We start from the raw sequence: 18,746 nt of genomic DNA, 5'->3' as shown, positions 1-18,746 counted from the left end.
AGGGATCCCCAGATCCCCTTTCCAATCTGTGGCCTGCCAAGGACACGGCACTTCAGAGAGCCCAGATACTGCAAAGACCTTGGGAATCACATGGATTTCTATGGCTGAAGCTGATGGATGTGGGGTGTGAGGAGAGGGGTGAGGAGCCTTGGTGGCCTGTGCAAGATCCTTTTGAGGATCTTGGCCCAGAGAGCCAGTCCATGTCCATGGGCTGCCAGATGCAAACATGGGATGGGGAGAGTTTTGGGGAGCAGGCAGTGTGAGACCACGCAGAGCTCTCTGTAATTCAGCTGCATGTCAGCTCCTTGAGGCTCTGCCTGGGGACGCTCAGCACTGCAAAGCATCAGATGTTAATTAGGATCATTAAGGGCTTTGTGACACAAACAGTAATGATGATCCTTGTGCCTCTGGAGGTCTCCTGGGAAGGGCCTCGCATGATGCTGCCCTTCACAGAGACGGTGTAGGGCCATCTGTTCCCAGCACTGTGTCCTCCTGAAAGCCGAGTCATGGGCACAGACAAGCTCAGGGTGCCCCAGCACTCTGCTAATGCCTCCTTCAGGGAGGAAATGTCCTTTGGAAACATCCCTGGAATGATGCAGTAGAAGCACAACTCTCACACCGCCTCCCTCCTTCCCCCTGCCCCGTTGTACCACCTACTTCTCCTCCTCACACTCAGCGCTCCCCCTCAGCTCCTGGCTGCTGCTTTTTGGTCAATCCCATCCACTCAGCAACCACAATCCTCTGGACTGGGATAGCTGCATTGGGTGGAGCTCTCCCAACTCCATTGTGATGGGAGTCAGCCATGGTGAAGACCATGAGTTTTGGGGCTTCTTGTGAGACCTGAGTCATGTCTGGGCTTCAGTCAGGAAGAACCATTCCTGCTGTGTTGTTTGGAAAGGGCTGGGGGATCCACCATGTGTGAGACAGAGCAGCATGTGGGGAGAGAAGACAGTCTCAATCACTGCTTCCGAAAATGATGGGGAATGACAAAACCCAAAGTGATGCTGCTCACTCTTACAGGAGACATGGGGTGCCCTATTTTCCTTTCTTTCAGTGGCATAACTGTAGGAGCTCAATTTAAGCCTATTTTGCGTGAAAAAAAACCCAATAAAGACCCTGGAAAATTATGTTAAAGACTTGAGCTGGTTAAGGAGAGCCTCATAACTGCTGTAAGAGCTGGCACTGCTTCAGGCTGGGGGAATCACCCGGGTCAAGGGGTGCAAGGTGTGGAAGAGCTGAGTGCTGGCTGACACCCTGAGTACGGGCTCCCAACTGTCCTCATTCCTCCTTATTTCTGTCCCAGGCCCTCCTGTGCCCGTCCCCACCATCTACTCTAAGACAGACTACACAACCCCCAGCCAACCCCCAGCCCCTCTCAGTAACAGACACACACACACAGAGCTCCACACCTTTTGGGTTGATTGGTTCGTTTTGGTTTGGGTTTGGATTTTTTTTTTTTTTTTTTTTTTTTTTGCGGGGGGGGTTTGTCTGGTTTTGGTTTGATTTGGGTTGTTTTTTTTTTTTTTTTTTTATTTTTTTTTTTTTTTCCCACTGTGGATGTTGTACCAGTTTTATTGGTAAAATTAACATGAAGCCTCACAAACGCTGGAACATGCTTTTCCTTTTAAAGAATTTCCACTGGACCTTAATGGTGAGCATCCAGTCGTTGACATATAAACTCTTACAAGCTGATGTGCACACGTGCGCCCGGGGGAGACGGTGGCAGCGTCCTGGTGTCAGGGATGGTTTCTGCGCGATGCACGGGGAGCCCACAATTCATTTCCCAGCCTTCTGGGCCTTCTGGGCAGACTTGGTGACCTTCCCAGCCCCACCACTCTTCTTCTCCACGTTCTTGATGACGCCCACAGCCACGGTCTGCCGCATGTCACGGACAGCGAAGCGGCCTGAGGGACAGAGGGAGGAGGAATGCCAGTGAGACCCCGAGGCTGGGCTCCTCTGGGAGGGTGCTGGTGGGATCTGCACCCCCCACTTATGGTGTTATCCCTGCCCTTGGAGCAGGTTCCTGCAGGGACAAGCCTGGAGCTATCAGAGCTATCAAGCCTTGCTAATCCTGATGCTCCTCTCTATTTAAATTACTGTTTCTTAAACTTAAACTTCATCTCTTCTCTGCAAGGTCCCAGCCCTGCTAAAGCTTCCACATGTGCAACATCAACCTGGTCTAGTGGAAAGTGTGTCTGCCCATGGCAGGGAGATGGAACAAGGTGGCCTTTAATGTCCCTTCCAATCCAAACCACTTAAGCATGGCACTTCCCTGCATTAAAAGGTGGCCTCCACTGAGCAAACTTCCCTCTTTCTTCTCCTGAACAGTGTTCTAGGGCAGAGAGGAGGAAACTGGAAAATGTTTCTGTGTTCAGAAACTATCTGGGTTTAGTAAACATAAGGGAAAAGTCTTGTTGCTCCCAGAGGGAAAACCCAGCCTTTGGAAACCCAGGTCAGCAGCACATGGGAGAGCAAAGAAACATCCTCAGCTCCCTCCCCATCCAGCTGGGAGAAGCTCAGCATGTCTGGTGTGAGGTCTGCACCCACAGAGCCCTCACTCTCCCCCTCAGGGGACCTCCAAAGAGCCATTCCTTACCAAGGGGTGGGTACTGGGAGAAGCTCTCCACACACATGGGCTTGCCAGGGATCATCTCCACGATGGCTGCGTCACCCGACTTCAGGGACTTGGGGTTGTCCTCCAGCTTCTTGCCGGAGCGCCGGTCGATCTTCTCCTTCAGCTCGGCGAACTTGCAGGCGATATGTGCGGTGTGGCAGTCGATGACGGGCGAGTAGCCAGCACTGATCTGGCCAGGGTGGTTCAGGATGATCACCTGGGGGGGACAGAGCAGTGTCATGGCCAGGCTGGGAGCTGGGGGACGGTGGCAAGGCAGGTGTGGTGGCATTAGGAAGCCGTGCTCACCTGGGACGTGAACTGCGCTGCCTCCTGCGGCGGGTCTGACTTGCTGTCCCCGCAGACGTTCCCGCGGCGGATGTCCTTCACTGACACGTTCTTCACGTTGAAGCCCACGTTGTCCCCAGGCAGGGCCTCGCTCAGGGCCTCGTGGTGCATCTCCACGGATTTCACCTCAGTGGTGATGTTCACAGGGGCAAAGGTGACCACCATGCCAGGCCGCAGGATTCCGGTCTCCACTCGGCCCACGGGGACTGTGCCAATCCCTGCGGAGACAAGGACACAGTGCAGCAAAATTCAACCTGCTTGGTGCATCCCTGGGCCAGAACAAAGCAAAAGCAAGATTTCTCCAGGGATTGGCACCAAAGAACATGTTTGCTCCTTGCCCAAAACCCCCAAGTTTTGAGCAGATCAATATCAAGATCTTGAAAATAACTGATTCCATCCTTCCTACTCAAAGTTTTTTAAAAAATATGTAGCCCATAGTCAGAAAGTCCTAAGCAGTCTGCATGCCCCAGAATTTCTTCTCCTGGAGCAGCTGTGGCATCTCCTGCATGGAGGACTGGGACATCCCAGCATGTGTGCAAGAACACTGTCCACATCCCTGATGGCCACACCACCAGCTGTGACAGAGAATGAGAGTTGCTCATTAAATGACTGGGATATTTTACACCCTGTGTCACCAGGAGACTTTTGGAAGATTCCCCTTTGGAGGCAGGTGAAGAATGATTGAGAGAACCAACACTGAAAAGAGATTGAAGAGATTGGCTGGACCCATCTGCTCCTCCACATCCACCCTGCTGCCTCTATCTCCCCCCTTTCCACAGTGTCTCTGCTCCCCAATGACTTTCCTCCCAGTAAAACCAGATCCCTTTGCCCCAGCTGAGCTAGGGGAGGACACAGACCTGCTCACCACCTTTCACACTCCTGGCAAACAACAGCAGCCTGCATTAAAAACACAGGTAAAATCCCGTGTTGAACCCCTGCAGTGCATGTGTCCTTGGAAAAGGGTGGGAAAGAGCTGGAAAAGGCTGTGCCTGCCTGATCCAGCAGCCAGGGAGTCAGCAGTGCTGTCCACTTCTGCCAGCAGGTCAGAGAGCTCACAGGGTATTTATAGCTGAGCAAAGTGTCCCCATCACCTCTCCAGAGGGAAGGGGACATGCGTCAGCCACGGTGCTCCCTACATGGCTGGCACAGCTCATCAGGAGGAGGTGCTGATGATGGACACCAGCATTTGGGGAGCTCGGGCAGGTCACAGCCAAGCTGCCATGCACCAGCTTCAGTGGCCCTCCCTGCTGGTCCTGTCTCTCATCTGGGTCACAGAATGTTTTTTGCTGCCTCCAACTTGCCTGGGCAGCCATGATCTCTGGGACACACAAATTTGCAGCCATTTTGGCGTCATGTGTTCCCTGGGGAGACCTCACAAACCTGCTGCTCCTCTCTGGTCCCTGGGCATCTTTGGGCATGTGCACCTCCACCCCAGACAGCCCAGGCTCAAATGAGGTCTTTGCCTGGGAGCTACCACTCTTCTCTCCAACCTTATCTCTGGTTTGAAGAGTCAAATCCCTCCAGTTTCCCAACACCTGGAAACGTCTATGGACAAATTCCCAGATTTCTTTGGAATGAAGACTCCAGTTAAGGCAGAGGAGTGACAAGCTCACCTCCAATCTTGTAGACATCCTGGAGGGGCAGGCGCAGGGGTTTGTCTGTGGGGCGGGTGGGGGGCAGGATGGTGTCCAGGGCCTCCAGCAGGGACACCCCACTGGCGTTGCCTTCTTTGCGCTCCACCTTCCAGCCTTTGAACCAAGGCATCTGGGGAGAGAGCAGCAACAGAGAACCATAGAATCACAGGATGGTTTGGACTGGATGGGACCTTAAAGACCATCTCATTCCACCCCTCTGCCATGGGCACAAATACTTTCCACAAGACCAGATTGCTCCAAGGCCCATCCAACCTGGCCTTGGACACTTCCAACGCACTGAGTGTGCCTGTCCTCAGCAGCCAGAGGTAAACCCAGAGAGATGTCCCACCAGGACAACCTTCATAAAGTCAGTCCTGCCATGTCCTGGCTTTACCAGGGGGCTGGGGAGCTCCTTCCACTCCACCATCCCTCCAGGCTTGCCTGCTCCCCTTTGCTCAGTATCCTTCTCTCTCTTCTAGAAAGGAGCAAGATATCCATTAACAGAGAAAAAGGATGGGAAGAGGTTAAAAGCCAACAAACCCACAGCCCCCACTTCCAACACCAACCCATGGGCACTGCAGCAGCTGCCTGGGTCCTGCCCTCCAGGAATGTTGCCTCCAGCACAGGGATAACGTGGTCTGCAGCCAAGTACCAGCTACAAAGTGCTCAACCTTCAGTCCTGGGGTCCAAGATTCTCCAAGGCGAGCCCCAGAGAGATGCTTCTCCCCACCCACTCCTGGGTCTGGATTCTAAAAACTGGCTTGGGAGAATGCTGGAAACCCAGCTGCCAAGAGACAGGATTGCTTTTCACAGATGTTCCCTTCTCCTGCCCTAAAGTGGGTTTTTAAACTAAAAATTGCCCAGAAAAGAAACAGAGAGGGGTGGAAATGTGCTCAGGTACCATGGTTAAATGCAGGGAACTGCAGTGCTTTGTTGGGGTGATGCTGCACATCTGGATGTTGTCACAACTCCTGGAGCTTGCTGGTAAGAAAAATTTAGTCCTGGGTCCGAGACAACCCTGATACAACAAGCAGAGATTGGTCTGCAAGGCCATTCCCCTGCACAGAGCAGGTTGCACGGTAGTTTCCCATTCTAATGTCTAATGCTTGCTGTGTGACTCAAATACATCAGACACTTTGTGGGTGTGGCTTTTTTCCCTTAGCACCAACACCAGTGGCACAGTGCAGTGGGCGTGGGGGGCTGGGGTGAAGCAAGACCCCCCCCAAAGTGCCCCCAGCGCCACAGCCATCCCTGCAGGATGTGGCTAATGCCAAGTCTGGTTTCCTATCCTGTAATCTGCACCAGCTTTGGGAAGGAGAGAGGGAAAGATGGGATGCAGACAGGGAACTCAGCTTGCATCCAAAGCATGCAGGTCAGCCACCCTCAAAGGGTCTGACACCATTTGTCTTTCTTGGTGGCAGTGGCAAGAGGAGCCTGGGGACAATTTTGCAGTGGGTTTTTCCCAGGGCATTGCAGCTCTCACCATGCAGCCAGACCCAGAGCCAGGCAACAGCTTGCCAAAGTGAAAACTCCACCAGGCAGTGAGGGAGCCTTGTGTGATGTGCAGGATGACTCAGACCTTCCCCCACTCTGCTGTTGCATGGCCCAAATGCCAGGCAGGGACCTGTGCCAGCAGCTGCCTGGTGGCCACCTGCCCACAGGCTCTGCTCTCGAGGATGACAGCCACCAAGTGCCCGTGGGTCCTGTCCCTGTGCCCCACACAGCTCTGGCACACAGGAGAGTAACAACCTCTGCCCATGACACCTGGCTGTTAGAGCCATCCCTCTCTCCAGGGAACATCTGGCATGACAAGAATCAGGTAAAGGTGAACTTAGACACCTTCTGGGAATAAATCTCTGCGAAACCTCAGCATGGCCTCAGGGCGAAAAGCATCTGCAAAACCTGGTTTGTGCTGCCTCCTATGGCCACCCAATAAAATCTCTGTCATGTATTGCCCAAATCTGCTCCCCAAAGGGCAATTCCTACTCCACCGCTCCTATGGCAACAGCAGGACCTGACCAAATCCTGCAAACAGACAGGCCCCATCTCCCCAAAATAACAGCTGAGCTCCAGCCCTTTTACACTCGAAGTTTATTTTATAGAGCAGTCACCTTTCCCTAATTTTGCCTAGCCCATGAGCACCTCAACAGCCCCCAAAACACACCCCAGTGTTGAGGCTGCAGACCCAGGCGCCACCTCCTGGCACCAGAGACTGGGTGTGTTCGGGTTGCAGCACCCGTGGGGTGAAAATCTCCCAAACCACACAGAATGGCCCCGTTCTGGCAGCTGGAGCATCACAAAGCTGCCTCACAGAACACCCCACTTCCCAAAAAGCTCTCACATGCCAAACTTTGATGGAAGCACAGCCCAGCTGTCATTTTTTGCAGTTGGCCTTGGGATTCTGCACAAGAGGGATGTGGGCTGGAGTCTCCCACACAGAGCTGGCTCCAGCCTGACGTACCACCACAGCCCCTTGCTCAGAGGCAACAGGAGCTGCAGGGACATCATGGCTCTAATCCCCACTTTCTGATAAGTCCCCTGACAGACAGACAAGTCACTTGACTGCCTTGTGCTTCAGTGAAACCTGTCCAGAAATCACAAGTGAAAATAATCAGAGCTTTTTCAGGCGAGGAAAGAGAGAAGAGACATCTACACCAGGTTCCTGCTTAAGCTTTCCCAAAGGTGGTGCAATATGAGGAGGAGGAGGAGGAGTCTATCCCTCAACCCTCTCTAGCAGAGCTCATGAAGTTCCAGACCAGGCCAGGTTTTCTGCCCAATTCCCTAGTTCAGGCAGAACCCTGGAGCCAGCTGCCTCCTTTGGACAAAGGAGAGATTTGTTTCATCCCCTGCCTTCTCTCAGGCAGCACATCACACTGGGAACCTGCCCTAAGACCCCTCTGGAGGAAGGGGCCACAGAGCCCGTCCTGCTCCCTGCCTCCCCTCTGCTGCCTATTTATAGGAGAATTATTCAGGATCATCTTCCCAGCCCAGCAGCTGCTGACATTTGGAGCCTGCCTGATTTGAGGCACCCAGGAACCACGGGGCAGGGTTTGGCATGGCCGTGGCTGACCTTTATCCCAGCTCTGCTCCTCAGGGAGCAGGAATCTCCCAAGCACCCCAATAATTCCTTCCTTCCAAGCCATTCCAATGAGCTTTCCTGTGCAGGGCAGGAGCTGTGTTTCATGACTGTGTGGGTTTGCATTGCAGCATTCCCCTTCCTCAGGCCTCTCCTGACCTTCCTCAGTTGCTGCTGGACTCATGGATTGCCTCCTTTGTCACAGAGCCCTGCCCCAATCCACAGGTCATGTCCTGAAGTCCCCCCAAGCATCAAATTTCCCATTGGTTTCACAAGAGATTCCTGGGTGTCTGATCTGAGCAACTTGCTCAAGGTCACACAGAAGTCACCAGGAGAGCAGGGACCTTCCTCTGTCCAGAACTTTTCAACCATCATTTCTTTAAAAGACTAACCCTGAGGTGCCTTCCTCTCCAACAAAACCAGTCTCAGAGTAACAAGTGTTATGGGCAGCCTGTCTGCCAAACACCTCCATCCCTCTTAAGCTCTTCCTTTTGTTGTTTGGAATGATGGCACTGACCCATCCAGAGCACCCTGCCTTTGTCTCCCCACCACAGAGGGAGGAAAAACCAGCTGGAAAAGGGGCAGCCTCCAGTAGATGCTCTAGAGAGCAGTGGTTTTGGCATGGCAAACCTGGTACTTCCTGAAGAAAATGTCACCTTTAGAAGCGAGATCCCAGCACTGAAAGTGGAGGTTTGGCCACTGCAGTGACACAGAGCGTCGATGGGAAAGGGGACCTGAGACCCAGCACGAGGGAGTCTGGCTGCACTGTGAGAACTGCTCCAAGCCCAACCCCAGATTGTGTCATTCCCCTCAGAAAACAATGCCCTAAAAACACAGCCGCTGCTCCTGCTGAGAGTGACAATTGCTGCTCTAATGTCACTGTGAGTCCTGACAAGGCGAAAACCTCGAATCCTGGCCCAGAAGCAAAGCCAGACAGATCATCTCCTGAAGATGCTCATGTTTAGCTGCTGGGGTGCCTGGCCAGGGCACAGCACCCATGAAGAGTGAGCCCATTCATCCTGCCCGGGGCCAAGCAGAGCTCCATGACACATCATCTGTGCTGCCAGCACGAGCCTTTGTGCACAACGAGTGCATGAAATGTTTGCAGAGCACGGAGCTCATCTCCAGCCCAGGTCAGGACCCTCAGGCTGGGGGGGAGAAGTGTAACACGAGGCACACTTACATTGGGAGAGGGCTCCAGCATGTTGTCTCCATGCCAGCCCGAGATGGGCACGAAGGGAACTGTGGCCGGGTTGTAGCCGATCTTCTTGATGTAGGCGCTGACCTCCTTGACGATCTCGTCGTAGCGTTTCTCGCTGTAGGGGGGCTCTGTGGAATCCATCTTGTTGATGCCCACGATGAGCTGCTTCACCCCCAGGGTGTAAGCCAGCAGGGCGTGCTCACGGGTCTGCCCGTTCTTGGAGATGCCGGCTTCAAATTCGCCCACGCCGGCAGCAACAATCAGGACAGCACAGTCAGCCTGGGGAGAGCAAATGAATTGCTGCATGACCCTGGTGACACCCCTGAGGGCTTTGAGGGAGTCACAGATGACTCCCCGCCAGCTGCTACCCATAACCCTGTGATCTATCTCCAAACTGCCCCAGCTGTGCTATTTCAGACTTGCCAACCCACATGTTTCTTCACTGTGGGTGGGAAACCAGTGTGGATCCCTCCTGGATGCAGGAGGTCTGACCAAGACCTCATCTTGATCATCTACAGACAAGGTTTTATTTAAAAGCCTACTGAAGTCTTGCAAAAAAACCCCTCCCTGGGTGATGAGTGCAACTCCAGCCATGAAAACTGTTCCCCAGATTACTTTTGTACCAAAACACACCAGCAGAAGCTGCTGGGTTTGGCAGAAAGCCATGCTCAGTCTAGCTGGTACCTCAATGGAAATCTCACTGGGCATGTAGTGGGGTTCGCCCAGCACCCATCAGTCCCAGGGAGATGCAGGAATGTGCCACAGTGCAATGAGAGGAAACCACCCTACTCAGAAAGGCTCGGCCATTGAGTTTGGCAATACAATGTGGGACCAAGACAGCTGTTCTGAGGAAAAAGAAGGATAAAAGATCTGTGGAGCCTCCATTATCCAATAAAATCTAGCAGATCATTGGAAGTTTCTTGTCTATCTCATTTGGCTGAGGCTAAAATAGTGTGGAGATGCCCTCAGACCAAAGCCTGTAGCTCACAGCATCCCAGCTCCCAGGCAGGCCACATTCATCCCACCTTCCCATGTGGGTGGAAATGGGGTGGAGAAACCACCTCTTTGTGCCCAAAGACACCCTTTCTCCCAGACCCCCAGGGACGTGCAGGACCCCTGTCTCTGTGCCACCCAGTCTCTGTGTGGACTCTGCTGAACGCTCCTCGATGTCTGCTCTCTCAATTCCCCACCAAAAGCACTCTAACAGCACTTGCATGACCCTGAGATCATGAACAAACCTCAGCCACCCCTCTGGGCCCCATCTCTCACCTGGGAGGTCCCGGTGATCATGTTCTTGATGAAGTCCCTGTGGCCAGGGGCGTCAATGATGGTGATGTAGTACTTGGTGGTCTCAAACTTCCACAGAGAGATGTCGATGGTGATGCCACGCTCACGCTCAGCCTTCAGCTTATCCAGCACCCAGGCGTATTTGAAGGACCCCTTCCCCATCTGGCCAACACAGAGGCAAGGAACAATGAGAAACCCAAGCCCACACAGATGGTGATGGCCTCTCACCTTCCAGGGAGCTTCCCAGCTCACACAGGGTCACACCGCAAACATTTAAAAGTGAAATTCCCTACATTCAGTGAGAACACTATTTACTAAAATATACAGGTGAAAGGAGATACTGTTCTCAACATGTTCCTCAACAGGATGCAGGAGAGGCTGGAAGAAGAGCCATGAAGTGATTTGTGGGTGGGGCTGGGTGGGCAGGACCTGGAGGCAGCAATCCATGAGGTCTCCTCCATGAAACACCATGGTCCTGCACTGATGCTGGGAAATCCTGTACAGAAACATGGAAAAGCTGCTTCTTGTCCCAGTAAATATCTCTGAGAGGATATTTATATACTTATCACATTTCCTAATGCTCATGGAGTTTTTGAAAAAAGTCTGCTTATGAGATTTATTTTGTTTTATTTCCCATGGTTTCACAGAGATGCACACACAGAGACATGGTCTAGTGGTGGGCTTGGCAGTGCTGGTTGGACTTGGTGATCTTAGAGGGCTTTTCCAACCTAAATAATTCTCTGATTCTGACATTTTAATCCATGACTCAGACCTGTGAGGCAGCTGGTAAGTCGGAAAGGGCACTGCTATATGAGGAGCCCAAAACTAGCAGGGGTGGAATGAGTTAAAAGAAAATGAAATGAGAGATGGTTGCTACGAGCAGAATAGAAACGTGATTGATTTTTGCCAAAGAGTGTGCAAATTCACAGGAAAAAGCTACTGGGAGCTGCAGCCAGACCAACTGTCATTGCCAAATGGCCAAAATCTCAGCCAACATTGTAATGCAGGAAATCACACTGGGCGAGATTAGCTCCAGTAAATCTTTCTGCCCTGTGATAAAGCACATTCCCTGGTAAAGCCACGGTGGCACTTCCAAAGAGCCTTCTCCTTTGGGTTGGAGCCTTTGACGTCACTGCACCAGGGAGAGCTGGATTTCCCTCCAGCATAGAGGTCATGCTCCCAGTCTGAGCTGGGATCCTGCCAAGGTGGAGATGGGGCAGGACAAGCCCACCTTTGCTGACCACACTGGGGCAGTCAGGGGAGCCTGGCCAAAGCAAGGGATTAAAAAGAGCTGCAGCCATCAGCTTCTGGCCTCAGATACAAGGGGGGGTTTAAGGTAGAGAAAGTAATTTAAACCATTTGCTGATGATTTAATGGTCTTCTATTGCTATGCAACGTCAGAGCTGTGATACCCTGCTCCCATCCATCCATCCATCCACCCATCCATCCACCCATCCATCCATCTCTTCCCTACAATCACAGTTTCTGCTGGCCCATTATCAATCACCAGTGGGAGGGAAGCACTTCCCCATGGCAGGTACCCAACAGTCCAGAGATGAGCCACCCCACGAAAGAGAACACAGCATCACATCCAAACCTGCCCTGCCCACACCGTGCCCGGGGGCTGGTCTGCTCCATCTCCCACACTCCAGCCCCGTTCCCAGCCAGCACAAGGAATTAATGGTGACAGCCTGTTTCATAACAGCTGAGTGCTGCGATGACTTTGCAGCTTGCTCCGCAGGATTACGGGCAAAATCCTAAAGCCAGAGGCAAGATTTCCCCTCCTCAGAGGGGATGCCAGGTTGAGGGGGTGATGCCCAATCTCTGCTGGGAAGCTGTGAGCTCTCACTGGGATGGAAAAATCCAGAATCAAGTCTCTGCTCCCAAGCATCTTCCTGACATTGGATTTAGCAGGGAGTAGAGCAGGAGCTTGGAGGATTTTAGAATCACAAAATGGTTGGGGTTGGAAAGACCTCAAAGATCACCTCATTCCAACCCCCCTGCCATGGACAGGGACACCTTCTACTAGACAAGGTTGCTCCAAATTCCATCCAACTTGGCCTTGAACACGTCCAGGGATGGGGCCAGGTTAACCCTTTCTAGCACACACATCAAACTCCTCCTTCCCAGGGAACAGGGAGGAGTCATCAGAGTGTGCTCATTTACTGCTGGCAACGGAGACACAGCAGGGCAATGGTGCATTTGTGCATTGCATTAATAATGGGCTCTTCTCGGGCACGAGGTCAGCCAGCACATCTTACAGCCTTTCCCCCATCAGCAGCCTACTCCCACCCTTCTGGATGGGGAAACTGAGGCACAAAGTAGACCCCTGGCTCTCCCCCAGCAGCTGAGTGGGAATCAGCACCTTTTTGCCCTCAGCCACGTCCACGCACACAACCAGCTGCTCATCACGTGTGAGACCCCCCCAGAGCTCGGCATCACACGTAACGTGAAGACAAATGAGATCCTTTATTTAGCAGTTTCCCTCCTTTCACGGGGTGTATTCAGTTACCCAGAGCTGGTGTTGAAAAACCCAGGGTATTATCTAGCTCTGCACAATACCTTCCCTGTTCAGTGCCAGAAATAGCCTGAATTTCCCTAATCGAACCCCAGTGGAGGGACAGCTTTCTATTCGGAGGCCACAAACAATGATTATTTAATTTTTTTTAAAACAGAACAACTCTTCTTTCAGAGATACTGTTACCTCTGCCCTTGAATCAAAAGGAAAAAAAGGGAGAAATCCTCGCTCTTTTCTCTTAAATAAAATGACAGACCCTGGGGTTTTTTTGTTGGCCTTTTGGGTGCACACAGGCCTCCATTTCCTGCGAATGCCACCTAATGGAAGCAAACCCTTCCCCAGCCCTGCATCAGAAAATGGAGTCTGTAAGCTCAGTCAATAGGCTATTAATAGCAGCCTCCGGTGCCCGCAGATCCTGGCAAGTCAGTGAAAGTGTCTGTGCAATTAAAATCACTGCAATCACATCGATGATAACCTTATCATGCCTTATCTGATCTTATAGGTAAAGGGGGGGGGGGATTTATGGAAGGATATCAGCAATCATTTTAAACCAGGGGAGAGGGATCGTTTTGTATCAAGGAAGAGGCTCTTTGGCTTATGGATGAGAAAAAAAAGCTGAAAGTGAGGCAGGAAAATCAGGGATTTAGCTCAGATGCTATCGGCAATTTAAAAAGGTTAAGACAGACAGACAGCAAAATGTGAAATCAAAAGTGGCAGCTCTGTAAATTGTTTTTTTTTTTTTTTTTTTTTTTTTCTGTTATTGAAATGTGAGATATTGACCAGAAAAAAATAATTAATACAAAAAAAAGGAGGGATATCTGCATTCCCAGAGCGATGACGACAAGCCATCTTCTGAGTGACAGGAGCTGCCCTATGGATAACACAGCCAGGCTGTTTCCGGCTCACCCACTTCTCTAGAATTTACCATCATTAATTTCTCAGGACTCCCCATTGACATTTTTCTTCTCAAGACTGTTTCTTCCTCTTTAATCTTGGGGTTTGCCACATTACAGGTATCGGGTGGTGCTTTGCTGTGTGACAGCTTCTAAATGCATGCATGATAAAACTGTTATAAATGCCACCATTGCAGGGGTCAAACAAAAGAATTTAACTTAAATGCTCGGATTTCCAGCCAGTTTTCTGTATCATAGGCTGCCAATCACACTTCACACCAGACCACCTGCCTGAGGAAAACGAGAATGAGGTTCTTCAACTGGATCAAACGAGTGGTCCAGCTGATGCTGCACCTTGTCGCCAGCAGGGACTGGAAACTGATGCTTCGGGGTGAAATTCAGGCAGCCCTGACCTATGCAATGAGGGATTATCAGGTTTTCCCCGTCACGCACCATATTTAGAAGGAATTTCATGCCTTGTGGCTTTTCCAGAATCCTAGCGATTCCTGCTGGTTCCCTAAGCCATCTTGCAGACCTCGCCGTGCCCCTGCCCTCATTAACAGCCGGCAGCACGGAGTCCCCCAGCTCCGGAAAAGAGGGTGGCGAGCGCCCAAATGGCCTATTTTCCCAAGGCCAGAGAAGTCGGGAAGACCCAGGGGTGCAGAGGGAGAGAAAAATAGATGGGAACAAAGGGAGAAATAGAAGGTAAGAGAAGGGCAGCACCAGCAAAAGGGGAATGTTGCCTGCGGGATACCCGCGGGGATCAGCGCGGAGCATCCCCGCGGGTGGGAATGCGGGGTGGGGACAGGCGGAGGGGCGGGCTCCTCACCTCGGCAGCCTCCTTCTCAAATTTCTCAATGGTCCGTTTGTCGATGCCCCCGCATTTGTAGATGAGGTGCCCGGTGGTGGTGGATTTCCCAGAGTCCACATGCCCGATGACGACGATGTTGATGTGCGTCTTCTCCTTCCCCATGCTGCTGGGCTACGCGGGGCTGGCCGGGGCGGGCGGCGCTGGGGGAGGGCGGTGGGAACGCAGCTGCCTTTTGGGGGAGGCTGCGGGGGAACAGTCAGGCGCGTCAAAGAAAGAACCCCCCTTGTGCCAGCCCCCTCCCAGCCCTTCGGGAAAGGGCTGTGTCCTTCCCCTCGCCCCACCTTCCCGCTGGACCATGCGCCCGGAGGTGCCCGGCCTCGTCTGGCAGCTCTGCCCGCGCTGGGTCCGAGCCAGCCTGCCCCCGGAGGAGGCCAGCCGGGCTATTTCGGGCTGCCACGTCCAGCCTCCAAGTCTCGGCAAGGTGCCGTGTGTTTTTTCGGCATCTTGCCCTCCGCCGCCCTCGCGGAGACCCCCGGTTCCCAGGGCTACGTCATCGATGCTTCGAAGGTGCCCTTCCTCCCTGGAAAACCTTCCCGCCGCCTTCTCGCTCTTTCCAAACCCGAGGGCATCTCCTCCGTGTCGTGGGTGCCCTGGGAGGAGCCGAGGGTGCCCGTCCTCCCGGGCTGCCCTCGCCGCTCCCCAGCTGGGCACAGCTCAGGTGACAACAGAGAGTCTGCAAAATGGGGTGGACAAAAATAGCCCTCGCCTGCTCCCCAAACAGGGCTGCCAACATCGGGGCTGCCGACGGCTCCTCTGAGCCTGGACTCGGGGAGTTTATTATATTTTGCTGCCATGAAGCTGGATGGAACAGAGGGAGGAGGCTAAAAACGCGAACGGATATATCCGGGGAGCTGTCCTGGCATCTCCCGGCGTTGCCATGGCTCTGCAGCTGCACACAAACCGGGCACATTAGGAGCTTTAATCTGACGTCTAATAAAATCCAATTTCACGAATCTGCCCATAGAAGTAAGGAGGTCAGGAGGAGTTTGCTGCTCTAATAGCGATTCAGTCATGCGGGTGATAACATTCCCAGCGAGAAGCTTCCCTGGGCAGCAGGAGCGGCTGTCCCGTCCCTCCTGCCCTTGAACCCAGCCTGCCCGGATCTGGCCATTTTGAGGCTCCACTGAGATGCTCGGTCCCGGAGCTCCCAGCCCTGGGCAGACCCCCGGCACACGGAGGGAGATGCACGATCGCTTTGGGAATTGGGGGATTTTTTTTTTTTTTAATTCCTTCCCTAAAGAGCTAAAGACATCCCTGCCCAGGGCAGGGGGGGGGGGGTTGGAACGAGATGATCTTTAAGGTCCTTCCAATCCAAATCATTCGAGGATTCTGTGATTCTCAAGGCAGGGTGGGGGGAGAGGAGGGGGGAGCTGGGGGGGGATTATCAGGTTTTCCTCCTCATGCACAACGTTTAGAAGGATTTTCACGTCCTGAAGCACCACGGCTTGCGTGTTATTTCCCACCTGCGGGAAAGACGCACCTGCGGGATGAAGGAAACGGTCCAGCCCCATCCTTTCCCTTCCTCGGGGTCCCCCACCCCCACTCCAGGGCTGACAGCACCCACACACGGGGAGGGGGCACTGATGTCCCCTGGGGCAGGACACCCCCCCGCATCCCGCTTGTCCCCCCCATCCCGCCGGGTCCCGCAGCTCTTACCGGGGCGGCGGTCGGGGCGGCCAGAGGCTGCCGGCTTGGGCTCCGCCGGCTTATCTCCGCGGGAGGGGCCCACCTATCGACGGCGGCAGCGCAATGCAGCGGCCCCCCCGCACTACGGCAATGCGGTACCGGGCGGGGAGGAGGAGGAGGAGGAGGCGCGGGGGGGGACGGGGAGAGGAGGAGGACGAGGAGGAGGAGGAGGAGAAGGAGAAGGAGAGAGAGGCGGGAGAGACGGGGGACTGGGAGGGAATGTGGAAGGATGGGAAGGAGGTGGAAGGATGGGAGATAAAGGGATGGGAGGAAGATGGAGAGATGGGAAAAATGGAGAGGTGTGGAGAGAGATGGAGGGGTGGGAAGGTGAAAGGCTGGAAGGCTGAAGTCAGAGGGAGACAGCAAGATGGAAGATGGAGAGATGGGAGGAAGGTGGAAGGATAAAAGATGGAGAGACAGGAGACCTGGAAGATGAAGGCAGGAGAGGGAGGTGGAGAGGCTGGAGGCAGAAGGATGGAAAGATGGGGGAAATGGAGGAGAAATGGAGAGATGGAAGGGTGGAAAATGAAGGGATGGGAAGATGGAGAGATGTAAGACTGAAATCAGAGGGAAACAGCAGGATGGAAGATAGGGGAATGGGGGAAAGATGGGAGCATGAAAGGTGGAGAAACAGGAGAGATGGAAGATGAAGCCATGAGAGGGAGAAGAAGGGATGGAGGAGATGGAGAGACTAGAGACATGGAAGGAAGACAGGCAGATGGAGGGAAGCGCTTTTTGGAAGATGATGGAAGTGCTGGCCCAGGGGAACTTGGACTCCCTGTGGCAGCCTGGGAGTGAAGGGACAGGGCTGGGTTTGGAGAGGGCCACCAAGTCCCATATCCCTGGAAGGGCTGTGCCCCCCGAGGGGCTGGGAGGAGAGGGGTCCCTGCAGGGCACAAACATGACACTGGGCAGACCCTGAGGGCACTGCCCCACATCTCTGCCTCCTTGAGAATGAATCAGTCCGCGAGCAAGTGACAAAGCAAGGGGCAAACAGAACAAAACAGATTTCTGCACCTGCAACACAAATGGGGGCTGCTCAAGGGTTTGTGATTTAACAACATCATATCATTTTTAATGGGAAGTGGGGTTCAAGTCCTAGGAGAATAAGGAAACCATAAGTAATCTCCTTCAGTAATATAATGGCATTTTCCTTGTATAAAAAATAATATGTAGTGGTCAGAATAATTATGTCTGTGTCAACTGTGCATTTCCAAGGCCAATCCAAAATTTTCTGTGTCCCAAAGCCAAATATAGATCAAAAGAAAGCTAATTTTGAATAAAGCTATGAAATAACCCAGAGCAATTTTATGGCCCAGACTATCCTTCCTGTGAATTTAACAGCTAAATTAGATAACCTTATGAAGATACTCTTACCTTCCTAGACTAATGGTTAAAAACTTGCTCATCATGTGGATAAAATGTCCTAATTTCTCATTAGTGCTTAAAGGGAGGTCTTTTTAAATTAATATTATAGCTCATTGGTATTTTCATAGAAATATGATAGTCAAGCTATCTTTTGTTTTTATGAAGCATTCCTTGCACAACATAAAATGCACTGAGTGCCAGGAAAAATAAAAAGAAACTTCCAAGGAGAGGGCTCTAAGAGGATTTAAAGCGATTACCCCAGCCTTGTTTTGGGACTGGGGTAGAAGCTTTACCACAAATCTGGATGGGCTGGAGATGGACAGCAAGTGTGATAACATGAGAGAAAGAGAGGTTTATAAATCCCTTATTCTTCCTGTCTATATTTTAGTGCTTTGCCCTGTTTTTTTCCACAAGGGCTGAGGCAGCCTGGGAACTGCCCTCAGCAGGGCAATGGCTGAGTTTAATAATGAAGATGGGAATGGAGTAAATCCTGGTCACCTCTGCCAGGTGAGCATGGGATGGGCCTCTCCTGCCGCCTTTCCTTCTCCAGTAAAAAAAAATTTTAGTTTCCACCCCTTTTCCCAGGCAGGAAGAGGGGAACTGGGCAGTGCCCTGTTCTGCACTGAAATAGAGCCTGACAGCCCATCAGCCTATAAATAGTCCAGGACCGAGCAGGAGAGAGGGCTGTCAGACCTGGCTAATCCCAGCTCCCTGAAGCCACTTTACCCAGCCTGGAGAGGCTTAAGCCCACAGCTGTGTGCCCAGGTTTGCCTGGCACCTGGGCAAAGGACTTCACTGAACACATGTGGTCCTGGGGACCATCAAGCTCAGCTGCCATGCCTGAGTGGAATAATTTTCCTGCACAAAAAACGGTGTAAATTTGCCCTTAAATGTTCAGCCGTGTAAAATAACAGAGACCCAAGCAAGTGAATCCGAGGGCGGCGGAAGTTTGAAGCCCTGTCTCCCTCCATCTGGTGTCAGATCCACCATCCCTGCTGAAACAATTCTCCTACATCATATTGAGGCTTGATTCACCCTCCCCATAAACCATCACCAAAGGATTTAGGGGGACTCAAGAAAACAGAAACCTCCCTTCCCCAGAAGGGGTGGGCAGGGACCACAAACGTGGGCTGCACACAAACGGGGCAGGGACCTCTTATTCCTTTCACCATCATCACCTCCACCCCATCTTGCCCCACAGCCCCTGGGTTGACATTTGGTTGCTTTAAACTACACTAAATTGCTATTTTCCC

At 52.6% G+C, this 18,746-nt stretch overlaps 1 protein-coding gene across 1 annotated transcript; it reads right to left on the bottom strand.

Moving 5' to 3' along the window:
• Positions 1–1,556: 1,556 nt before the first annotated feature.
• EEF1A2 (eukaryotic translation elongation factor 1 alpha 2) lies at positions 1,557–14,621 on the bottom strand. The gene is made up of 7 exons (XM_066330839.1): positions 14,398–14,621; positions 10,140–10,319; positions 8,853–9,149; positions 4,573–4,723; positions 2,921–3,177; positions 2,597–2,831; positions 1,557–1,904 (listed from the first exon to the last, which is right to left on the bottom strand). The coding sequence occupies exons 1-7, from the start codon at positions 14,539–14,541 to the stop codon at positions 1,777–1,779; spliced, it is 1,392 nt and encodes a 463-aa protein (XP_066186936.1). The 5' UTR covers positions 14,542–14,621; the 3' UTR covers positions 1,557–1,776.
• Positions 14,622–18,746: the final 4,125 nt, after the last annotated feature.

Source organism: Sylvia atricapilla, chromosome 16 (assembly GCF_009819655.1).
Source record: "Sylvia atricapilla isolate bSylAtr1 chromosome 16, bSylAtr1.pri, whole genome shotgun sequence".
In the NCBI taxonomy this organism is placed as follows: domain Eukaryota; kingdom Metazoa; phylum Chordata; class Aves; order Passeriformes; family Sylviidae; genus Sylvia; species Sylvia atricapilla.
The sequence above is the reverse complement of the archived record's forward strand: the minus strand, read 5'-3'. Positions and strand labels throughout refer to the sequence as shown.